Source organism: Argopecten irradians, chromosome 13 (assembly GCF_041381155.1).
Source record: "Argopecten irradians isolate NY chromosome 13, Ai_NY, whole genome shotgun sequence".
Classification (NCBI taxonomy): domain Eukaryota; kingdom Metazoa; phylum Mollusca; class Bivalvia; order Pectinida; family Pectinidae; genus Argopecten; species Argopecten irradians.
The window spans coordinates 32,232,351-32,258,911 of NC_091146.1; the positions used below are offsets into that span (position 1 = coordinate 32,232,351).

Consider the following 26,561-nt stretch of genomic DNA (forward strand, 5'->3'; position numbering starts at 1 on the left):
AAAGCTTAAATGTGACTTTAACATTTTGTCCATAGATTGAATGCTGTTAATATACGTACTGTGACCTTTTTGGCTAAATAACGTAACTGGTATTTTTCGTGATTCGCAAGAAAATAAAACATGAAAAAATAATTGAAATATATATGACTAATTAAACTTAATTAAATTTGATTGATGGACATTGCACAAAACAAATCAAAAACACACACACGCACACAAAGAAATAACATTTATCAAGTCCGACAATTTCACATTTTTCTGTGTGTCAATTCCAAATCAAGGGAAATAACTCCTGAACTGTGTACCGATTTTGATCGTATTATCCTTGTTCATTGAACGCCTCATTACCCACACAAACAAAGAACAATGGCGAGTTTTAAACTGATTTTATCTCACAGATAACACACAAATACAGGATGACTTATCGATGAAATCGTATTGATCAAAGTGAAACTAGAAACTCATTCGAGCACCTGCTGAAAACCGCGTGCATGTTGTTTGGCAACAAGATCACGTGATACAGCTACTTTCCAAGATGGCGACTTTCATCGACAGAAGAAAGTTGAACAACAGGTAAACAAATGTCGGATATTCTAAGCTTACGATCGATTGGATGATTAATTAAAGACGTGAGAGGCGATTATGTCCGATATATGAATATATGTGAATATTTACTGACAGCAGGATGTTATCAATGAGCATATATACTTTCTCTCACGAAAAGTCATCAATTAAAAACCCGTTCCTTGGATCAGTGGATTACTAGCCGTAACATTACATGTGTATCGAACAGTTATTGGTGGCTTCACGCCAACGCAAATATCGTCATATTTTTTATGATATCTTTATGAATGTCAGAAGCTAAATGCAGAAGCTAAATGTACGTGTGGCACTTGTCCCTAGCAAAAGTTTATCATATTTGACCGTATTCTACTGTTGCATGATTTGCACACACATTAATTGAATATATGATCATGCTGCACAAGTTTGTAAAATTATCATATTCGCCTTTCCAACATTAAATGAATTTGATTTGTATAGCCTGAGGCATCCTCGAAACTCCAGGGGTTACTGTCACTGACATTATATACCCCCATCATCCCAGGGTCTGTCTCATTGTTCATGTCATATTTTATATTGTTATGCAAGTCAATATTCATATGTACTACTAGAATACATGTTTTAGGGACTTCCTTTTTATCATCCTCAAAACTCCAGGGGTTACTATCGCTGACATTATATACCCCCCATCATCCCAGGGTCTGTCTCATTGTACATGTTGTCATGTTTTTATATTGTTATGCAAGTCAATATTCATATGTACTACTAGAATACATGTTTTAGGGACTTCCTTTTTATCATCCTCAAAACTCCAGGGGTTACTATCACTGATTTTATATCCATCCCTAGCTAGATCATCTCATGTTTTGTTGTCATGCTCGATAAGTCAATATTCATGTCATATATGTTCAATGAGAATACACATGTTTTAATCAGGGACTACATTTTCTGTATTTTGTTACAATATTCAATTTTGATGGGGAGAATGATACAATTACAATATCTGGTTTAGCACGCTGTATTGCTTTAATTGTTACCATAGATGTATAGCCAATTATTTACGCGGGATGATATTTTTGTGATCCATGCAGTATAAATAAAAATGGTTTAATCATATATACCCTTAAAGTCATATCGCGAAAATTTAGATAAAACCATATAAACAAAACTCCTTCCCCCCCTGTATTAGTGCCCCTCTCCTTTTAAGCATCATATCTCCATAAACACTCCATTTCCCCATAAGGAATCCTATCAGAATAATCTACCTTTGCAAAACAAAAATTAAATGTTTCTTAAAAACAATAATGATATACGAAAATGTATATGGTCTGACATGATGTTATAACACCGACCAAATGCAATTTCCCTGTGTAAACTATGTTTACTGTGAAGATTCATTTCGCTGTTTTGCCGTATGGCGCAGCGATAATCAACTGATGCGTGGTAATTAGGACGACGGCAGGAAACATAAAACGGAACGCTTTATGAAAATTAGCATTTAATTTATTTAAATTAAATTGTTAAGAAGGTGTTGGTAACTGTAGTATTAACGGCAAGTTAAACACTTTTGTGACTATAAAATGATTGATTTTGTTTAATAATCCCATTTTAAAAATTATACAATGATTTGTCTTTTTTTTTCATATCAGATTTCCGTGACCACCATTCTTCATGACTGCTGACTAAAGATAAGAGATCAGGAGTCGGGGCCCCAGACTTAAAGGCCCCGGCAGTCAGGTCCCTAAAACTCCCTAATACAGTGCCCTGATACTTGGTGCCAAGATGATGAACTACGTGGGCAGTATCTCGATCCTTGATCGGGGTGATGCCCCGGCTCAGGCCATTATTGATAAAAATGCTCGGTCTCTTGCTCAAAGGGTCGCAGACGAGACGAGAGATGAGCTGGAGAAAGTGATGACGCGGGTCGATAACGTAAGTATTTTTTTGTAATTTCTGGTTAAAGGACTTTGTTTTCTTCAGCAAAATGTTAAAGTGAATAGTCGGGCAAAGAAAACCAGTCTAAATGCGTTCATTGACCATCCAAAAGTTCTCGCATATTAATACAATGGTCAAGTTCTGCTTACGTTTCCCAGTTCTGACCATTGAAATAAAGAAAAGTTGAAAGCATTGAAAGCGAGGCTGCGTGGAAATGTAACCACAGATATAGTCAGCCGGGAGGACGTTATAGGATTCCTATACTTTAAATAAATTTCTTCGTACACAGACAGATTTTGACGAGAAATTTTATTTTTCCATTTCATAAGAAATTATACTGGATACATTCACACCATTTTTACTGACTTTAGCCATCCTTGCCCGACTGTTCACTTTATGTTAATCTGCCGTTGGTTTAAAGGTTTGGGTCGTATAGTGGCTGATTGTGCCCTAACACATTACCCACAAGTACCCATGGTACGTCATATGTTAGTGAAGACGAAAGAATTATCAACACATCCCAACAAGTGAAACTTCACTTTCAACGATGTGATTTGCGCGAATCTTGAGCGAACATTTCTAACCATATTTGATCCAATGCATTCCCAGGGTTGCAGGTGCAATATAGTAATCAATTTCTTGAAGCAAACTTCTGTCAAAAAACAAACTTACCTTGTTCGACCCAATAAGCGCCCAGGGTGCTTAAAAAAATATAAAAATGAAAAAGTGCTAATAAGTCAAAATTATTGCAAATCTATACCGTTTTATGTAATTTTGGTCCTTATTTATACCTGGGCAATTGAAATTTAGGCCTCAAAAAGGGGGAGGGGCGCTTATATGAGCGCTTATTAGGTCGAATATGGTAAGTCACATAAGTTACAAAAGGAGAGAAAATTTTATGACTTATTTTTACACTTTTATTTCGAGAAATCGAGGCCTTATTGTCTGTCTGTTTGTCTGTCCATCTGGCTTTTCTTTTTTTTAATTTTTGTAAATTAGGATGGGAGGAAGTGAACTATTGCTCTCAAATTTGGTAGGATGATAAATTGTCACCTAGATCTGCTATGTAAAATTTTTTTGCTTACCGGGTTCAAAATGGCTCATCAGTGGCCATCTTGGATTTTAAAAAAGAGGGTAAAACTAGTTTACCACAAACCCTCCACCTCTGGGTCGCGAGTTCGAATCCCATGAGGGGCAGTTACCAGGTACTGACTGCGGGTTTGGTGGTTTTTCTCCGGGTACTCTGGCTTTTCTTCACAAACTAACCTGGCAAGTCCTTAAATGACCTGGGCTGTTAATAGGACGTTAAACTAATAAAACCCAAACCATACCGACACATTATACTTCTTAATATTGCAATTCTAAGAGTCTGATAACTCGATGAATCATTCAGCAAGGCCCTTCCTCTACTTGTCAGTATTCTAGATTTTTCACCAGTTATCAAGTTATTAAGTGTTGGCCAGCAAATATTAAAGTGGAGCATTAAAGTTTTCTTGTTTATATTGTATAAAGCTTCTGTGGAAAAAAAGTGAAGCTTAGTGTAAATTTTTGGTCGAACCAGGTCTAGACCACATCTATGTAGCGAAAGGCATTATAAACGTGACGTCACCAGACATTGGGGATTGCCATATCGGATTTAGATGGTGGAGGAAAACTGGAGTACCCAGAGAAAAACCACCGACCAGGGGTCAGTACCGGCCTGGCAACTGCTCCATATGGGATTCAACTCCTAACCTAGAGGTGGATGGTTTGTGGTAATATATCGAGCCATCTTAACCACTTGTCTATCTTCTGCTGTTAGCGCAGTAGAAATTGACAAAGGGATTCAAATATAAAAGTCTTGAACGTGTTTACTTAGACTGTCCTGAGTAGAATAAACCTTTTAATCTGTACAGCTATACAAAGATAACATCTATTTAAGTTTTTACATACACCAACCAGTATAGTCGAGATTTAAATGGACATGCCCTCGTGTTTACAAAACTAATCTTTATCCAACAAAGGGAAATTAATCTTTTATAAACTCTGTATTTTAAATTCTTTGTGTTAAATTAAAATGGTTAATATTTTAAGTGGGATTGGTTGATTACACATAGAGAACGGTGTGTGTGATATCATCCTTAATGCTCTTATAAGATTAACATTACATATTAAGTCTTAGGCCAGCACTAAAATATTGTTTGCTTATTCATGTATATTTGGTCTGGCCTATAAGTGTTTTACGTCCATTTAACATTTACTTATATGGTTGTAACAGGACAAGAGTAATGTTTCACCAACCCGCGATCCCTGACTTATCCCCTGCTCTATTGACTGTGCTAAAGGGAAATAGCATGTGCTAAAGGGAAATAGCATGAAACTAGAAGGCGACTGTTTCACTATGTATATTTAAACCTTGCTATATGACCATTAAAGAATGTGCTAGGTTATGATGTTAGATGTAAGCCAGAGTTTCAGGGAAAAAACACTTATATACATTTACAGCAAAAACCTTACATTTTCCAAACATGTGTAATGTTAAACATGGTCCCCATAACTTTGATTTAAAACGGTTAAACATGGTCCCCATAACTTTGAGTTAACAAGGTTAAACACGGTCCTCACAACTTTGAGTTAACGAGGTTAAACAAAGTCCCCATAACTTTGAGTTAACGAGGTTAAACATGGTCCTCATAACTTTGAGTTAACGAGGTTAAACACGGTCCTCATAACTTTGAGTTAACGAGGTTAAACACGGTCCTCATAACTTTGAGTTAACGAGGTTAAACACGGTCCTCATAACTTTGAGTTAATGAGGTTAAACATAGTCCCCATAACTTTGAGTTAACGAGGTTAAACATGGTCCCCATAACTTTGAGTTAACAAGGTTAAACATGGTCCTCATAACTTTGAGTTAATGATGGTTAAACATGGTCCTCATAACGTTGAGTTAACGAGGTTAAACACGGTCCTCATAACTTTGAGTTAACGAGGTTAAACATGGTCCTCATAACTTTGAGTTAATGATGGTTAAACATGGTCCTCATAACTTTGAGTTAACGAGGTTAAACACGGTCCTCATAACTTTGAGTTAATGAAGGTTAAACATGGTCCCCATAACTTTGAGTTAACAAGGTTTAAGGCGGTTTTGTTGAATTTCAATTTTATCGTCAATAAACATTATTTATAAATACATTTTGTTATACAGAAGAATTTACTACTAATATACTTTCTTTTAGGCGCATTTTACTTTCACAATTCAAGTAAATTCATGAAAGTTTATTTACACAAAGTACCATCTATATCAATTTATTGATAGGAATTTTCTTTCAATTTTTTAATTTGCGAAATTTTCATCTTTACAAACTTGATCTTAAATGAAAATCTTGAAATTTTATTTCCACAGAAGAAAGTTTGATAACAGTTTAACAGTTAATTTATTTAATCATTGATATCACTATTTTTTAATTTCATCGGGGTATGAAAACAATTTTGCTTGCAAACTGCGTGAATCTGCTTAGTGGATTATCACAAAATCTTTTTCATACCCCGATGAAATTAAAAAATGGTGACATCAGTGTTTATAAATGATTTTGTGATCTATTTGATAACATAAAATATGTTTAAATGTACCATTCTAGTGATTTTCAAGGGATTCTTCTTCCAAATGAATATGCAGCATCAATATCTCTATTGTGACGTCACGATAAACATCAGAGTTTCGCCTCATTCTCGTATTTTTTTTCATAGTGGTATGCAAAAAAAGTATTGGCCAATTAGAAAGCCAGATTTAATATGAAAACAAAGAAAAATTAATTATTTAACAGTACGATTAGACAACAGCAGTCCTTTTGAGTAATTTGTCATACCTATTTTCAGATATACGAGTCCTATGAAGCGAGTACGCAGGCTCTGATGGAGACACAGTCCACACTTGAGTATGTGGAGGATATAGTAAGTATTTAGAAATAAAAAATAAGATTATCAATACCTAACCAAAAGGGCAGATTACTCTGTAATATTCAGATACAGAATATATAACTTTACATTTATTTTGTATCATCTCTTTGCATCATAATTATCTTTATCAATTAACGAACATATAGATGTAGGTTTTTTTCCAATTAACTGTGTTTAAATGTTTACATCTCATAACCAATTATTTGAAATTGGTTGCCTTTCTGATTAGATATTGATAACTTCGTATTTGCAAATTACAGAGTTATCTGCCCTTGTGGGTACTGGGTAGGTATTGATTGTGGCATTATGTGTTTCTGAGGGAAACATGATGCTTTTGAAAACAACGAAAATTTCACTCACATTATAATGATGTCAAAATGGATACCTACTCAAAAAGGAGATAACTCTGTAATATGGAATAATGAAATGGAATAATCAATAAAACGCTTATTGTCATTTAATTAAGAATAAAATAAGTCACAGGTAATAGCAAAATTTACACATTAAGGTTAAGGGGAGACAGTTCTTATAAAATCTGCCTCAAATTTGGGATAAAAACCTTTAAGTATAGGTCACATAACTCAACAAGGGGGAGATCATTTTGCTCAAGAATAATCCATTCACCCCTGAAGTTTCATAATGGACTGTTCTAGTCTTTGATTTAGAAGAGCCTAAGTTTGTCATTAGGGGTAAATAAGTTCAATTCTGTATCACAAGATGGTAAGATGTGGTGAAATGTAGAAAGGCAAATTTTATGCAAACTTGCCTTGGAGGCAAATTCTCTCAAATTCAATAGACTAATTCAGACCTCTGAAAATCCATAATAAAAAAGAGTTCAAATGTGTGTTTAGGGGGGTGAGTGAGCTAAGGGGAGATAATCTACATTAAAGTGATATATATAGTGTGGCAAATTCATACAAGTCTTGACAGGGGTGAGGTTGGGGTGTTGAGGAGTTAAGGGGAGATAATGATTATTAGCTTTGTTATTTTCGCAGGCCATAATTTTTGCAATTTGGACCGAAACCACGGAAATTTAATTTCAGTAAATCTTAAAGATGCTCCACCGCTGACAAATGGTGTTTTTTCACTATCAAAAACAAGAGCAGACGATTTAGTATTTGTCATCGGGTACAAAAGTTACTTACTTTACACCATTACCACCATTAAAAAGTTTGAGCTTATAATTTTACTTCATGTTAAAACTATGAAAAATAATTAATTGCATCCCGAAAAAATTCCGTGGCACTATATCTTATATGGAATGAAGTAATGATTGTGCATAGATCAAAGGTGAAATAAATTATCCTATGTTATTTTTGTGTTAATTAGGCATATATATACACGATTAAACACCAATTATTGTTCAAATGATGAATATCATTAATGCTCTGTCGGCGGTGGAGCATCTTTAATGTTGTGATTTAGCTTGAAGTGTTGATATATATAATTCAACCGATTCTTAATAAATCTACAGATCAAAATATCGCAACTAAAGTGATATGACCAGTGGACATCTCTATGAAAATAATTGGCCATACGATATTAAGTCAACACTTTATAGTAAGGAGGTTATAGACAGAGTGCTATCACAACAATGGTCAGTTATACTTATAGTATAGTGGATATTCTGTTTTTTCCTTTCAGGCTGAACTTGAGGCCCTAATTAAGGACCAAATCAAGAAGAAAAAGGTACGGACAGACTGTTCATCATATATTTAATGACCCACTACCTCGCCGAAAAAATAAAATAAAAGTTTCTTAAAATAAATAAAAACATAAGAAAATAGATATTGATGGCCTAAGATGTCGAGGTTACAACACCAAACAAAACAACACCAAACAAAAGGTTTCCTGTGTAATCTGTGTTAACAGGGAAGATTCATTGCACATGCAGTTTGACGGTCTAGTGCAGTGATTGGATGAAGGAGGGAAACCTAAGACGATTCGTGTTATGAAAATTAACGTTTGATTTATTTTAATTAAATTGTTTACAAGGTGATGATAACTTGTATGACTCTAAACGTCACAAAAGTCACATCAAATGATCATAATCAACGAATGGTTGGACTAATCGATAATAAATTGTACTTTACCCACGTCGTTTTGGGATCTGAAACCCCTGTATTACATTGAACAAACCTTATTTCAGTACCAACAGCAAGTAACCATCTTCATTGTCGGGTATGAAAATGTGTGTGGACAAAAGCTGCGACTACTGCAACAGGTTAACGAGGTAAGTTCTGTACAGGTAAATTCAGGTAAATTATATAAGGTAAATTTAGATAAATTTTCAATAGGTTAATTTAGATAAATTATTTATTGGTAAATTCAGATAAATTATCAGGTAAATTACAGGTATAGCCTTGTCAGTTTTCATATTCAAAGAGGTAAATTAACTTTGAATTGATAATCAGTTTAATTAGATACAGGCCTAATAAGGATTTGACAGTAACTTTTTGTCGGCTAACTTAGATTAAATTTGAGGTAATTCTTTGTATTCCCTTCACACATACCATATCGACACACAATCAAAACTTACGTAACCCACAAGGGAGGTAACTCTTGTGGTTAGGTACTAATTGTTATGTCATATTTTTCTGGGTAAAATAGGGTAATTTGTGCTCAAAATATCATGATGTCACAGTTGATACCTATACTCACAAGGGAGATAACTCTCTAATATGCAAAGACAAAAAAGCTATCTGGAAAGAAGTGAATAAAACGGTATGTTAATACAATACTTGTATTTCTCCAGTTTTTTATGGACAATTCCAAGAGTTATGAAGAGGAGGACTGGTACCCTAAAACACCTGATATCGACCTCGACGACTGTAGCAATAAGATCGAAGAGTCCCTCTCCACCGCGAAGGAACTGACAGAAAAAATATCGACCATCAACGCTGATATGGTTGAGTGGCTCACAACATATGCTATCAATAAGGCTTCAACAAAGTGAGTAAATTTTAGTTTCTTCAAAAAAAATTAAACTTTATATTTTTGGCTTAGAAGATATAGATCGCTTCCCCACACCATAAGTTTGAAACACACAGTATTGTATCTTTTAGAATTAGTTTAGAATTCATATTATCGGCTTAGAAAATATCAAGAATAGATTGCTTTCCCACACCATACTAGTAACACACATTATCATATTTTAGCATAAAATTAATATTTTTGGCTTAGAAAATATCAAACATAGATTGCTTTTCCACACCATACTATAACGCACATTATCATGTTTTTAGCTTAAAATTTACAGATTGCTTTACATCACCCCACGACAAAAGCTTCCTTCTATAAAAAACCTCTTGTTTGTAGTATTTGTGATAGATTAGTATGTGTAGCATTATAGTAAATATTTAGATTATATTTCTCATTCTACATTCATTGGCATTTCATTTGTGATGTTTTGATATACTTAAGGATTTACTTGAATAGATTTTTTATGTTATGTCGGAGATATAACACAAAAATCTGAGTGTACACTAAATAAACCGGGAAGCGGTTTATGATGAGAGTACTCTCAGATTTTCGTGTTATATCTCCATAACATAAGTAATCTATTCAAATTAATCCTTATAATTCAATTAACTGAAGATAATCTCTTCAATATTCAAAATTCATTTTGGAACTCTTTTTGTCTATGAAAGCATTGCGCGGTCATCTCAGCCAATCAGAAGCAACGTTACAAACGGCGACACCATTTTTTCCTTTATGGGCTGATAAAGTAAATTTTTAAGCCAATGAAAATGCTCGTAACAAGCAAAATTGAATTATAAACATATATTGCTTTTATAAAATGTATTTTTTACATATGCATGTTTTTTATCAACATTTATATATGCAATTTACCTATATACTTTAGGTACTATTTTAATAAACTTCTTTGTAACTATTATTTTTTTGATACAAGGGTTTTGAGATCCCAAAACGATGTGAGTAAGGAACAATTTAGTCCCACATTCTGGTGATAATGACATTACCAAAAATCACGTCCAATGATGATGTCATGATAGCTGATGATGAGACTATTTAACGGTAAATTGTACTTTACCCATGTCATTTAAGGGTCTCGATACCCCCAAATTGTAATTCTTACAATGTATATTCTTTGATTAAATTTTTCTTAAATATAAGAACAATTCCCAAACTTTGAGAAATCTGAGATTTCCCACCAAGTGATTTGTTTTAATATTTTTTCCTCAAGAGCTATAAATATGGTTGATAACAAGTAAGTCAAATGTGTGAAGTGAATCTTATTAATGTGATGTTACTCTGCACATGTTAGTCAAGAATGTTATGTGAATAATAACGTAAAAAGGACTTTTTGTTTCTTATTTTTGTTGGAGAGAAAATCAAATCACTTTCATTTTCACAATTTTTCAAAACAATTTCAAAAGGAACAGTTTCTATTAAATGCAATTCATTCATGTTAAAAGATAAAGTGTCTTTATCTAGATCTTCTGGTAATAATGTATTGTGCTAATTGAAATAACTCATTCTCCCCTGAAATTTCATAATGGACTGGTCTTGTCTTTGATTAAGAAGAGCCTAAAATGTGTCTTCAAGGGTGAATGAGTTAAAACAAATGGATAAGATATGATATTGTTTATTCCTTCAATTTCAACTGACAAGAAGACATTTTGATTGAATATCTTTTTTTTCTTAACAATTCATTAATCAAAATTGAAATTTTGAAATATATTGATTTAATGGAAAAAATGAAAATTGTGAAAAAGTCTAAAAAATGTGCTTGATTTTCTGAAAAAAAATCTGAAAATGAATATGAAATATTATTCATCTCTCCAATAATCTGTTCTGCAGAAGGCAGTCAATCTTTTTTATCACAATTTGTCATTGTAAATAACAATGCCCAAATTTTGTTTTTGTAAAAATAATCAATTCAATATTTTTTTTTGTAAAATTTTCAAGTGATGGAGTTTGATTGGTTGCCTTGGTGATTTCAGTCACATGACCTGGTTTATTTTTCCTTCACTTCCTCTTTGTTACAGGCTGAATTCCTCAAGGTCAAAGGTAACTTTAAAGGTCAAATTTGCACAATTTTTCAAAATTTATTTTTAGAAACTTCATTTAAAAGTGTTGTGACTGTTCCAAAAAAATATACAAAAATAATTTTCTTTGAAATGCTGTTATTATAAGATATAATATAGCACTATCATTAAAAATGATAATAAAAAAATAATAATCAGAAGATCAAATGAAAAATTGAAAATTTGACCTTGACCTTTGAAATGTGTTAGTGTGTGAACTGGCTGTGGATATTTCAAGTTTTGTTTTGAGTTAACTCATTCACCCCTGTTATTTCATAATGGACTGGTCTAGTCTTTGAATATGAAGAGCCTAAATGTGTATTCAGGGGTGAGTGAGTTACTTACTATTTTCTGCCTGTATTGGATCTGTGTATTTTAAAATATGTGTTGTTTATTACTGTGATTTTCTGTTTTAACAGAAAGGATGGAAACCTAAAACTATTTTTATCAGTTTTTCCTTTAAAATCTTTTTTAATTCTGCTGTTGCTATGGAAACTTGTTTGTTACATGAGAGTTGTCATCTCTTTCGAGTAGGATTTGAGTATAAATAAATGTTTTTCAGATCACCATTACATTGACAAAAGTCATGCAAACAAATGTGGTTATAGTAAAAACTCTGGAAATTTGTTATAAAAGATTGGGGGAGGGAGGGGATCTTATTTGAGGGAGGGGTCTTATTTGTAATCTCCGCTCCTAAGATCAGATAACTCTTTAAAAAACTGATTTTTTCTTTTGTTATGCAACCTTACTCTCTGAACAAAATAAGATTTGTTATTTTACATATATGCTCTTTTTCGTGTTTACATAAAACTATATGTTGAAAAATTACAAAATAAAAAGTGATTCCAGCTGTCAGATTAACAGAGATTATAAATATTTGAGACAGTATTTCAACATTAGGCAGTGAAAAGATATTTTTTTCACTGAAATTCACGAATTCATAAAACCAGCGAAATATTCAGAAACTCATTGATGTAACTATAAATGTATGCACAATAGATAAAAAAAATTATTAGAATTGGTGAACCTTGAAATTTAACCTCCAAAAAATGTTGAGCATGCCAAGAATTATTGACCCCAACAAATATAAAATACTATACTGTAAAGAGTTTCAGAAAACACATTTGATTTTTTTCATGCCTGAGAAAAATTTCCAATAATATATGAGGACTGAAGATTTCACAAATAACATTGTAAATTGTATAAGTTGAATTTGACTCTTTTAATGGACAATTTCTCTCTACTGCAAAAACAAAAGCTTTTTATTAAACCTACGATATTCCTTTCGCAATTCAACCATCAACGCTTTTGACCTCTTGACCGTTAAAGATATCCTCTTTCACTTTTGAATGACATTGTTTCCATAGTCTGATAATAAATTTTGCTTAAATTCTGTTTTAATTCACCAAGAAACAGATTTGATGAGATTGTATCCAAGTTTTAATACAATTCATATTTGGTTGTTATTTAACTATTTTTTTTAAAAAAGTCAAATCATCTGATATGTCAAAAATGTTTTTGTAGCTTTCAATTGCTGTTCAGTTCTAGAATGTATTTTGTTTGTGTTTCTACTTGGAAGACATTACCAGCGTGTAAACCAATAATTAGTCCATTAAATAAGTAAGTTTTCAGTATAATTCAATTTTTATTATGATTTTCAAAAAATAAAAAATAAAATAATTAAAGAAATTTAAAATAATAAGTTTTATTTTGATTGTCAAAAAAAGTCATCATAGCAGTGGAATTATTTTGTAAATAATTAAAAGAAGGGGAGATAATCTACAATTTGGTTTATTTTCCTTCAGGAGCAAAAAGAAGCTTGAATCTGCATTGACAAAGGCAAAAGACGACGTAAAGGCGATCACGGAACAGCTCAAGTCAGCACTTTTAGGTAAAAGTCGTCATGATTTTAGAAGCATTTAACTTCATTTTTTTTATGTTACAATTAAATTAAATTAAATCAAATTACTCAACAGCCTTTTATATTGGTTTATAAGATAATGAAATACAATTTGTCCCACATTAATTATGTTGTAAAATGAAAGATCCTATAAAAATGTGACGTCAAGATCACTAGAATATGATAATCACACTTCAGCAATGTCATTTTGGTATCTAAATCTTCTCTCAAATGTTTTTTTGTTTTTGTTTTACAGTACAAATATTTTATTCCCCACCTCCAGTTGTATATGATGTGTATATACATTTGTTGCATCAGTGTATTGGTGAGAGCTGCCAGGGTTGGGGTGTCCTGGGGTCAACTCCCCGAGCAATATTTTCCTGGCACAGGAGGGCTCTCACACAGCATGCAACAATGTAGATATATATTTTACAGCTAGTTTTGAAAGCAATTATAGTTAAAGGGATATAACTTTTTGAAATGTAAAAAAAAAAAAAACTTTCTAAGAAAATTACATTTTTATTGAATATTCCTGTAACATAATGATTTGGGATTTATTATTTTGGTTTAATGTTTATGTAAACTTTACTTCTTTTACATCGATTAAGAAACAAGTTATACAACTTATGTAAATCACTCTCAATGGCCCTTATGTAAGCGCTCGAGGGGTCTGGGAGGAAACCGGAGTGCTCCGAGAAAACCCATGTGATCGGGCAGGTGACCCCTAACCTTTTCACGTCCGTGCGGGGATCGAACCCCGGCCGGCTAGGTGAAAGGCGAGCGGCTTAACCACTACACCACCCGATCACCCCAATGTTTGTTTAATGTTTGTAGTAGAGAGAATAAAATATTTGTATAAACAAACAAAAAATGAGCACAAAAATACACACTTTATATAGATTTATAGATAATACACAAACAAACAAATAATGTTTCTGATTTAATTTCACATTAATTCACCTTGATCCAAAACAGCGAAAAGCAGACATGAAATTGTTATATAATAATGAATAAATCTTTGTCGAAATTATGAAATTTGACATCACCAGGGTTCTAGATGCAACTGATTTTGAATTGAATTTTGATTACAGTAAAACACAGTTATAATAAACCTCTGAGGACCAATGAAAACACTTTGTTATTTAAGCATTGATGGCATTATATTTGTTTGCAAACTCCGTGAATCCGCGTAGCGTATTCTTACAAAGTTTGGAAATTTTTTTTTATTTCTCAACAAGATGAAGTTAAAAAAATAGTTATCAATATACAACATGGACGTCTGTATTGTGATGTCATGATAACGTCAAGTTTTCGTGCTATTCTTAGAGTTTTTTGTTCATTGTAATATGAAGAAAAAGTATCTACCAATCAGAAAGTCGGATTTAGTATGAAAGGAAACAAAAATTAATTAAACACTCATAACCATAAGTTTGCCAAAAAAAAAAGTCTGTTTAGGGTTACCCGACTGACCCAACCAAATTTTTTACCCTGACCCCAATTTATTTTTCCTTTTTTCTACGAAAAACAAATTTGAAAGTCGGGATTTCGATCTCAGACTCTGGTTCTGACCTTTATTTTAGAGTGAAAGACACTAAAAAAAAAAAAGAAATATCCTGACCTACTGACCCTTTTTTTTTTATTGCCAATGTAACCCTAAACAGACATAGTTTTTTTGGCCTTATGATATATGTGTTTTACTGTCCTGCCAAAATTACATCAGCTACATGAGGTTATAAATTACATTGCAGCTAATGATGAGAAGGATGAACTTATTCAGACTTACCTGAAACAATTAGAGGGAAAGACTTTAGAAGCTCAGAAGTTCAAGGCCGCAGCAGAGGTTGCTAAGGTAAACAGTCTGTTTCTCAGTTGTTTTAATAATTTCCTCTTTTTTTTCAGGATTATTTTTTAGCATAAATCAGTACGGTTTTTCAAATCACTCATGTTGAATATCATTATAATATACTTGTATTTATAGAAATTGATATGACAAAGAATTGTAAGAAAGGTGAGAATTATGATTGTTTGACGGACATTTTGTGATCAGAATATGACTGATATGTATAATTTTATCCACTTTGTTTAACTAATTGTAAGACATTTCTAACATTTATGAATTAGTTTCCTTATGATTTTAATCTAATTAATGTCAATGACTTCCAATGAATTTTATTAATTATATATAGTATGTATGAAATAATTGAAACCAGAAAATTCAAATTTCATAATATAATTTTTCGTCTTAGAAGAAATTCTGTCTTTTCTCTCCTATCACGTTACTGTCACAATCCGCTAGTCCTAACATTAACAATAGTAGAGGGCTTTTGGTGCATGGTACTACTAAATATAGAGTTATTTCCCTTTGTACTACAACACAATTTCACATTTCGGTTTCCTCAGTCTATATGTATTGAAAATCATTTGCCATTATTATTTTTAATTTCAAAATATTTTATTGGTAATACAATAAATATAAACATAATTATAATATAGATCATAAATTTAATAAAGTACATTATATTAGCCATTGGATTGGACAACAGGCAAAGCCTATACAAATCTGTTCCAAAATTGCCGTTATTATTAATACATATGGAATACTGTCGATAAGGCCAGACTTAAATGATTTGATGTTATCGGATGTAAATTTGGTAAAAAAACAAATATAACACACAATCATGTATAAAACATTCAGGATTTAAACAGGAATTTTAATTGAAAAATAGCTGTTAAAAATGTAATTCATCTACCCATAATCAAAGTTTTTATGGTAAATCTTAATGCAGATAAGTGTAAGTTATTAAAATTGTTAAGAGTCAATGAAAAATTATTTTTGTAAAATGCTCTTATCATTTTAGACCAAAAGCAAAACATGTTTTTTAAGTCTGGTCTTATATTACATGCTTGGAAATTTATTCATAATTAATTACAAATTTGAAAATGAATGATCTCAGGATCCTGTGAATAGTCTGGACTGTCTGTAAATAGTATCTAAATATTGTAACGAAATAGTATGTAAATATGGTAACAAAATAATATCTAAATATAGTGAAAAAATAGTATCTAAATAAAGTAACAAATAGTATCTAAATATAGTATCTTATTATAGTAAAGAAATAGTATCTAAATATAGTGAAAAAATAGTATCTAAATAAAGTAACAAATAATATCTAATTATAGTAACAAAATAGTATCTATATAGTAACAAAAGAGAATCTAAATAAAGTGCCAAAATAATATCCAAATATAGTAACAAAATAGTATCTATAAATATAGTGACAATATAGTATTTAAATATAGCAACAAAATAGTATCTAAAAATAGTAAGAAAACAGTATCTAAATATGATAACAAAATATTATCTAAATATAGTATCAAAATATTATCTAAATATAGAAACAAAATTGTATATAAATATATTAACAAAATTGTATCTGAATATAGTAACAAAATTGTATCTAAATATAATAACAAAATAAATCTAAAAATAGTGACAAAATAATATCTTAATATAGATACAAAATAGTATCTAAATATAGTAACAATAAAGTAACAAAACAGTATCTATAAATAGTAACAAAATTATTTTTGTCACAGGCATATGGCTGATGTGTGATATTTTATCACTTTGGCCCTCCACCTTTTGACTTATAGTTAGCAGAAGAAATTAGCGATTGATTAGGTGAGAGTTCTACTATCACAAGGAGACACAACATGAACATATTGCAGTCTCTCAATACACCCACCACAGTTTACATTTTTACAGGCTGATTACATTAAATTGGCATACTTAGATTAAATCATTAACCCCTGAAAAGTTGTAATGGACTCTCCCAGCTGTTGGACTAGAAGGGTTCAAATGGGTCTTCAAGGGTGAATAAGTTAAGATAAAATTTAAGACAAATTTATGAATTCATTTCGTTAAGATACTCTCTAGAATCTTTTATCTTTGACTTATATTAGTAAAATCCATTAATAATGTATATACCTTATGCAGAAATAAAAAAATAGCAGAAAAGGTCTCTAAGAATAATTGTTTTATGTTAATTTGTAGGTCCTTTTTTATTTACTTTTTAAGCATACAATTTTTTGAATAATTATAAAATTGTAATCTGGATATGATTTATATAATATTCAAGATTATACACTTTTTTTAGATCTTTTTGCAGTTGTCTATTTTCAGATTCAGTCCAGACTTTAAAAAAGATGTTTAATGATATTTAAGTCAAACGGATCTGTTTTCTAGTTCGTTTTGAAGCAAAAAAAAAAAAAAATCTAAATAATCATTCGTCATAGCTTTAGCTTCGCTTTTTCCTTGCATATATTACAGAGTTATCTGCCCTTATGTGTAGGCATATCAATCATGATGTCATCAATTTAATTAAAGATGCTTCACTATTGACAAATTTTATTTTTTCACTATCAAAAACAGGAGCAGATGAATAAGTATTTTTCATCAGTTACAGAAGTTACTTGCTTTACACCATTACCACCATTGAAAAGTTTGAGCTTCTAATTTTATTTCCAAGATAAAAATATCAAAAATGATTCATTTCATCCCTAAAAAATTCCATGGCACTAAGTCCTATATGCAATGACTTACAGAATGTGCATGCCCCAAAAGCAAAATAAATTATTTTATATTATTTTTTGTGTTAATTAGACATATCAAGATACACGATTAAGCACCAATTATTGTTCAAATAATTAATATTGTTTATGCTCTGTCGGCAATGGAGCATCTTTAATGTTAGCCAAGTCTTCTTTTTTTTCTCTTTGAAAAATAACATAAAAAATAAGTAACATCATTATCAATACCTAAATACAAGGGCAGATAACTCTGTAATGAGCAAATGCATAATATACAAATTTCTTTAAGACTTTAAATTAAATGTATACAATATGATCAAGTGGGGCACTGGGTTAAGTCTGGTTTGATAGGGGTGAAGTAATACAGGAGTTTTGAGATATCAAAAAAATGTTAGTGACGTCATTATTCTGTATCTGAATGTTACAAAGTTACCCCCCTTGCGGGTAGGTTTTAATTGTGACGTCATATGTTTGCAAGCATAAGCTTGTAGAATTCGGAGAAAATAACGCAGGTTTCGCTTACAAAATAATGACGTCACAATAGATATCCATAGTCGCAAGGGAGGTAACTCTGTAATTTGCAAAGATGGAATCACTGGAAGGTGGGGCTAATCAATGGTAATTCGTAATTTAACCACATCGTTTTGGTATCTGGAAACTCCTGTATTGGTAAAAATTCCTACTGAAATATATAAAGAAGGGTTCTGCATGAAAAAACCCCAGTGAAGAACAATCAAAATGTTTTGTTAAAGATCAAATTTGCTTGAATTATTTAAAGCGGGAGTGATTTATTCAAAATGTGTTTAGTTTGAAATAAATAGCATAATTTTACAAGAGGCCAATAAAATAGAAACTTTATGTAGTCTTAGACCTTAAAAAATTATCCTTGATCACACAGAACCTTTCTTTTATATATATCAATTACTCCCTCTGCTTTCTGTATATATGCACCTGCGGGGCCTAATCTATATTTAGCTAGTCCACCCACAATGTATACTAACAGAAAAACGTACAAGGACTGGAGGCAAAGGAACTCGTCTATCAAGACGAAATCGAAAAACGAACAAGTGCCATGAAGAGATTACAAGAAGATTTACGTAAATTGGAAATGGACGCTAGTCAGTCTAAGTTCCTGTCAGAGCTTAACTCAAATCGTCTGAAAAACAAAGACAGCGAAACATCGGTAAGTTTTTTTATTTTGTCTTATTAATTTTTTTTATTTGTTATATATTGAAAAAAATACTGGATATATTATTTTTCTGATATAATGGTTAAAAGAAAAAAAATGATTCTTGAATGAAATTTTGTTTTGCTTGATCTTTATTGCAATTCAAATTAATAAAGGTCACAAGTTATTTTGTCTTATAAAATGTTTCATATTTTTGATATACATGTATATTAAAACAAAATGCTGTATATTTCTGATATAAGTATTTTTTTCTAAATTAGAAATAAATAAAGACTACAATAAGGTTGATGCTACTATTTCATTAGAATAAAAAAAAAAGATCTTTGATAGAAAATCAAAAGCTTTCAATTTTGAATGACCAAATTTAAAGTTCAGCCTAAATTTTAGTGAGGACAGACATTTTATGAAAAACGTACAAAAACTTGAAAATAAGAACCAAGTTTGAATTAAGATTCTATTAATTTCAAGCAATATGAGGAATTACAAGAGGTAAGAAATGGTACCATATTGTTTCCATAGTAACAAACATTTATAGAATTACAACTACATGCATATATATCTTATCTAAACATGAATTCTGTCTCTAAATATTACAGAGTTATTTCCCCTGTGGTGAAGCATTTATTAGGAAATTATTTTTATTTTTTTTTCTTCTGAAAAATATGATGTTACTCCCGCTTACACTGGATACACAATCAATACTTATGCACAAGGGGAGATAACTATGTAACAACCAAATATGGAATATGTTGGGTAACTGTGTAATCATATAAGCTCGATTAATAATATTTTCATATGTCTAATATTTCAATTAATAATGTTTTAACAAAGGATAATATTGAATATACTTCTTTTTTCTGTATCTAAATAATAATCTATAATTTTTTTTGAATTCTTTACCTTTATGAGATAGATATCAAGTTTAAGTTAATTTTTTGTGACAACATTTAAAAAATTACTTTTATTTTTACTATTATTTTCTCACACATTATTGATTATCGTTTCAAACTTATAAATGTATAGCAATTAATGCCAGATTCTGTCGGTATATGACAATTTTTTAGCAGGAAATATGATAAGAAAAAAAAAATTCTTAACAATTCTTAAACAATTTCAATTAAATAATGCAACTTATTTATATCTATGATGAAATCCTTGATTCATTATCATCGATTGTTAGCTCACCTGGTCCGAAGGACCGAGGTGAGCTATGGGATACCGCAGCGTCCGGCGTCCGTCGTCTGTCGTCCGTCGTCCGGCGTCCGTCAACAATCGACTTCTTCTCCATAACCACTGGTCGGATTTCAACAAAATTTGACTGGTAGCATCCTTATGGGCTACTAACTGAAATTGTACAAATGAGGGGCTGATCCCCGGGGCCTGAGGGGCGGGGCCAAATGGGGTCAATTTGGCTATTTCCACAAAAACGACTTCTTCTCTGAAACTAAGCAAGAGATAGCACTCATAATGCAATGGTAGTATCGTTAAAGGGTGGGATTCAAATTGTACAAACGATGGGGCTGACCCCCGGGGGCCTGAGGGGCGGGGTCAAAAGGTGTCAATTTGGCTTTTTCCTTATAAACGACTTCTTCCTGAAACCACAAAAGGGGTTAATTTAGCTATTTCCATATAAATGACTTCTTCTCTGCAACTAAGAATGGAAGGCACTTATAATGCAATGGTAGCATCCATATAGGGTTGGGATTTGAAATTGTACAAATGATAGGGCTGACCCCCAGGGCCTTAGACGGCAATAGATGCGAGGTCAAAAAGGTCAATTAGGCTACTACTTTCATATAAATTACTTTGTCTCTGAACCTATGTATTGGATAGCATATTTGTATGGTATCAATAGCATCATTGTATGGTTGTGATTCAAAATTAAACTTTGGGAGTCAATTTTGGTTATTTTTCTAATTGTCAGAGTCTTGTGATAATTACTAACAAAAAACCAGGTGAGCAATACAGGCCCTCTGGGCCTCATTGTTTTAATATTTTTTTGGAAAAACACAGAAAAATGCAATTTTTTGTTACTATGGAGACAAATAATGGGTTTAATAGGCAATATTGTATGATTTTGCTTAGATTTACCTTTTAAGTGACATATACGTGTGTTTTTTTGGCTTATTAGTCTAATTATAGTAAAATGTAAAACAAAAAACCAATCCATATTCCTTAATTATAGTGCATGAGTGACCGGCAGTAATTGATTTTCCGCTTCAGTGATTTTGTTGATTATTTACCTTTCCCAAATAAGGTCATTGATCATGTGATTGATTTAAAGTCCTAATTTATTCATTGTTGTTTATCATCATCCTTTTGTTTTATCCATGATTGTATTGTGATCATATTTATTGTATTGAGTTGTTGGACTACTTGTAGCTAGGCTAGCAAGTGAATGAACAAGCAAACAGATGGTTCTTCATGAAATACCTCCGTAATCTATATATGCACCAAATCAATCACCCCTGAAAATTCAAAATGAACTGTTCCAGTCTTTGAATTTGAAGTGTTTAAAATGTGTCTTCAGGGGTGGATAGGTGTGATTTGAAGTAGGCGGTCCATAAAGTCCATGGGAGATAACTCTGATCAGACTTTGAGTCCTGGACCAAGGAATTCTGTAAAAATGAACAGTTATATTATAATGAAATGTCATTGAAATTGTCAATAAAAAGTTTCTTCTAGCTTTTTCTTAAACAGACTGTTTAAAACCCTTCTGGAGCAGCATGAATTTAATCATGTATTGTATAATTGAAAAAAAGAGATGAATTATTCGTACAGTATGAACCTTTAAAAAAAACCAAAAAAAAACGTGGATAATGAAGAAAATGAAAGAAAAAAGGGACCAACTACTTATTAAATACAACATATAAGATCTTATTACATTTTTGATTGTACATTGGATTTACAACTCCTCTCATTTTCAGTCTAGATGGAAGATAAATTATTACTACAAAAAAGATGTGATTTGAATTTGATGGAATTTTATCATTTTAATTTTTTCAGTGGATAATATGAAGAACTACAAGTCGAGTAAAACCAAATTAACATGTAATCGGACACTCTCTCACTGTAGATTTTCACTGTAGGGGCGGATCTGGCATATATTATGTTTCTGCCATGAAATGTATCTACATAGTTATAAATAAAAATTTAACATGACTGTAAGTCAACTTTCATTTACGATTTCGATGTTTGAGAAAATTAATATTCGCAGATTTAAAAAATGAAGGGAATGTTCTATTTATATTGCAGATGTTGATGTTAATTCACTTTGATAAACATTTGCTAATTAAGCAAATTCGCGAAACTAAATCAAATCTGAAATACAATTGGCTACAGTATGTTATTAATTACTAAATAAATAAATGAGGGCAAAATTAAAGATATGTAACATATTTCGATTAATTTCAAAATTCAAACTGCTAATTTTGCTTCAAATTTTCTTTCATAATAATATTTTTTCAGTTTTATTACTATTGTAAACCTGTTGTATCTGATTGGCTGTTAAAGACAATCGCTATAATTTAATTGGTTACTTTAAAAATCAAAGAAAATTTGAGTCAACCTGATTGGTTGCTAGGGTTAATCAGTAAATTTGATTGGACGATATAGATACGACATGGCAGAAACACAAACTGGTGCCTGGTGCTATCGGTACACCTTACACTTGGTTGCAGATTTGACGAACATGCATGAATATATACTTTAGTATAGTTATTACATGTAGATTATGTATTACCACAGTTTATATCAGGAACCCTGGCCCTATTTTCTGAAAATGATGTTTTAAGGGAAAGGTAAAAAAATGCTATAATGAAAATACAAATTGAAAATTGAAAGTGACTCTTTTGTAAAGAGATATGATATAAGGGAGATAGTTTACTTTAGTACTAAAGAGAAAAATAATTGTAAAGAGAGAGCATGTGATAGTCATGCAATAATGTAATCTGTTGAGGAGAATGGGACTAATTCACGTACCACGTGATACCCGATAACGTTTGTGCGGGACTATTATCTCCAGTGGTGATGGAATGTAACTCTTTGTAATCTTCCCGCTGAAATGACATTATCCCGCGATAACGTCATTTGACGTCATTCCATCACCAATAGAAACAATAGTCCCGCACAAACGTTATCGGTTATCACGTGGTACTTGAATGAGCTCCATTATATATATGGGAAAAAATTTATAAGAGAAAAATCTCTTTAAAGGGAGAATAATAAAATCTAGAAGAAGAAAAATTGAATGGGAGATAATCAACCAATGAAAAAAAGAAAATCTTCAAGGGGAGGAAATCTCTTTTAATGGGGAGATAATCTATTAGTGAATATTAATACTCTGGTAAAGGCATATATAGAGAAGGAGAACATTCTTAAGGGGATATAATCGGTAAAGGGAGAACAATCTACTAAAAAAGAAAATCTGCAAGGGGGAATAATCTTGAGTAAAGGGAGATAATCTATTAAGAGGAGAATACTGATACTCTGATAAAGGAATATATACGGTACTTATATAGAAGACAAAAAATTGAAGGGGAAAAGATTTATAAAATCAAAATATCAAGAAGAAGAACGCTCTGGAAAGGGGAGATAATCTACATGACCGATCACCCTGATAAGGGGAGATAATCATATTCTGCTAAAATGTTAATCCTGCTATACTCTGTGTAATACATACTCTATGGCTTATCTGGCTCGTAGCATTTATAGATTCTATTTCTCTCGGTTTCTTATATTTCATATCTCTTATGCTGCTTTCTTATTTCTACAAAACCAAGCTTTTTATTTTATTTTCATGCTTCTTTGGAGAAACGTATATTAATGTTGATCATATTGATAATGAAGGATTTTTTTTATATTTGATGTTTTATACATGCTATGAGTGATTGATTGTATGTACATGTATCAGAATTAATTCATAAGGCAATTATCAGAACTAATTAATTACACCAATATTTGATTAAATTATTATCTAATTATGTGATAGTGTTAATTGATAAACAATATGTATAACCAACAACAATAGACTTATGAGAGGTAAAACAATAATTTTTTGGGGAATTGTTTTTTTTTTTTTTTTTTTTTTTTTTATTATTTAAATTTTCTTTACATTTGCTTTAATGTAATTGTAGGGGACATAACTCAAATTCAAGAGAAGATATTTCTTGTTTTTATGCTCCCTGTACTGACATTTCAACAAACATCTTGTAGTAAAATTTCGATGTATTTTAAGTCACCAAATTTCTTCTTTGTTTAGTTGATTGTGTATTGGCTGAATTGATTTCAATCTTTTGTGAATTCTATCTCTTAGACACTGACATGTTGACGAAACACTCAGTATATTGTGATATTGTAGACATGTATTTCCAGTAGAAAATAAAGTGTTCGTAATTTGTCTATAATATGATTATAAAATTGCGACTTCCATATATCTAATAAGTTGATAATACTCGATTACTGTTCATTATAATTGAGCTATATGTTGTTTGTAACCTACCATAACTGAATATCCTTTAAATCATAATTATTCAATTCTGCTTGTAACAAGCATTTTCATTGGCTTAAAAATTTACTTTATCAGCCCATTAAGGAAAAAAATGGTGTCACCGTTTGTAACGTTGCTTCTGTTTGGCTGAGATATCGGTGTAATGATTTCAAAGACAAAAGATTTCCAAAATCTATTCAAGTTAATTCTGAAAAAAAAAAAAAAAAAAAAAAAAAACTTAAGACGTTAATCAGTTTCTAGCATCATGAACTGATTCACCCATTATTTTCTATTGAACTATTCCAGACCTATTGTGAGGAGTATGCTATTGTGTTTTTCAGGGATAAATAGGTTAAGCACTAATTGATCCTCAGAAATTTCTTAATTAGTGTTAAAATTTTCCAAAATAAAAACTATATTTTGATTGCATGGATAATCCGGTTCTATCATAATTAAATTATGATTTCAAAGTCATACACATATGAAGTGTTTTAGATAAGAATCTTTGAAGGCTTATCTAGATTTTTTTTTGTTCCAGGTTAAAATTGATGAACTACAGACTGTCATTGAAAGACACAAACTTGAGCTGCAAGAATCTAAGCGAGGTAAATTTCGATTGTTGTACAATGTATAATTATGTTGTTGATTAATAAGCTAAAAATTGTATACAGTGGAACCTGCCTAAAAAGACCACACAAGGGACAGACAAAAAAAAGGTCTTATTGAACAGGTGGTCCCTATACACAGGTTGCATTGTGTTGAAAAAATGGTCATTTTTGGACCATGAAAAATGTTGTCTTATTGAACAGGTCTCTATAGGTTAATTGTGTTGAAATTTGGTCATTTGGAACCATTGAAAAGTGGTCTTATAACTCAGGTGGTCTTTATACACAGGTGGACTTGTGTTGAATTTGGTCATTTGGGACCCTAGAAGAGTGGTCTTATAACTCAGGTGGTCTTTATACACAGGTTGACTTGTGTTGAATTTGGTCATTTGGGACCCTAGAAGAGTGGTTGTATTAAGCAGGTTGTCTTTATAAACAGGTTGACTTGTGTTGAATTTGGTCATTTGGGACCCTAGAAGAGTGGTCTTATTAAGCAGGTGGTCTTTATTACACAGGTGGACTTGTGTTGAATTTGGTCATTTGGGACCCTAGAAGAGTGGTCTTATAACTCAGGTGGTCTTTATACACAGGTTGACTTGTGTTGAATTTGGTCATTTGGGACCCTAGAAGAGTGGTTGTATTAAGCAGGTTGTCTTTATATAGAGGTTGTCTCTAGCGAGATGTTAATTCTGTTGTATCTACCAAAGCTCTTTCTATTGGTCCTGAAAAATGTGAACTTTTTATAATGAAACTATGATGTAATTCAAAAAAATTCATAGTTGATATTTCACCTTTTATGTAACCAGGGCTACAGGCCCTATATACCTTTTGTTTCTTTTTGAGTGTTAGACCTTTGGTATCAACTTCACACAATTTAGTGGTTTATTATATATGTCACCATTTATGTTACCAGGCTACAGCTACAGGCCCTGTATACCTTTTGTTTCTTTTTGAGTGTTGGGCCTTTGGTATCAACTTCACACAATTTAGTGGTTAATTATATATGTCACCATTGTATCTTACCAGAGCTGCAGGCCCTGTATACCTTTTGTTTCTTTTTGAGTGTTGGGCCTTTGGTATCAACTTCACACAATTTAGTGGTTAATTATATATGTCACCATTGTATCTTACCAGAGCTGCAGGCCCTACATCAGGACCAAATTAAGGCACTCCATGACACCCACGCCGCTGACATAGAGACAGTTCGACTAGAGTATGCTGATATGATCAAGAAGCTGCAGGTAGGAAATTTACTCATATTTTAATAATGTTATCTTAAAAATATTATCATAATTTTTTTTTT

The 26,561-nt window shown here is 31.6% G+C and overlaps 1 protein-coding gene across 9 annotated transcripts in view; it reads left to right on the plus strand.

The window, feature by feature from the left end:
- Nucleotides 1-422: 422 nt before the first annotated feature.
- Nucleotides 423-26,561, plus strand: part of LOC138306119 (myosin-2 heavy chain-like) — a 140,303-nt gene continuing 114,164 nt past the window's right edge. For 7 of the 9 annotated variants that reach the window (XM_069246479.1, XM_069246484.1, XM_069246483.1 and 4 more), the window contains exons 1-12: nucleotides 423-573; nucleotides 2,211-2,493; nucleotides 6,355-6,429; nucleotides 8,080-8,124; nucleotides 8,585-8,668; nucleotides 9,191-9,387; nucleotides 13,292-13,377; nucleotides 15,135-15,235; nucleotides 18,980-19,159; nucleotides 19,634-19,654; nucleotides 25,192-25,258; nucleotides 26,393-26,499. In XM_069246479.1, the coding sequence (XP_069102580.1) occupies nucleotides 2,344-2,493; nucleotides 6,355-6,429; nucleotides 8,080-8,124; nucleotides 8,585-8,668; nucleotides 9,191-9,387; nucleotides 13,292-13,377; nucleotides 15,135-15,235; nucleotides 18,980-19,159; nucleotides 19,634-19,654; nucleotides 25,192-25,258; nucleotides 26,393-26,499 (1,113 nt within the window). In that variant the 5' untranslated portion in view covers nucleotides 423-573; nucleotides 2,211-2,343. The remainder of the gene's footprint in view (nucleotides 574-2,210; nucleotides 2,494-6,354; nucleotides 6,430-8,079; nucleotides 8,125-8,584; nucleotides 8,669-9,190; nucleotides 9,388-13,291; nucleotides 13,378-15,134; nucleotides 15,236-18,979; nucleotides 19,160-19,633; nucleotides 19,655-25,191; nucleotides 25,259-26,392; nucleotides 26,500-26,561) is intronic. The other 2 variants (XM_069246482.1, XM_069246488.1) reach the window with 2 other exon arrangements.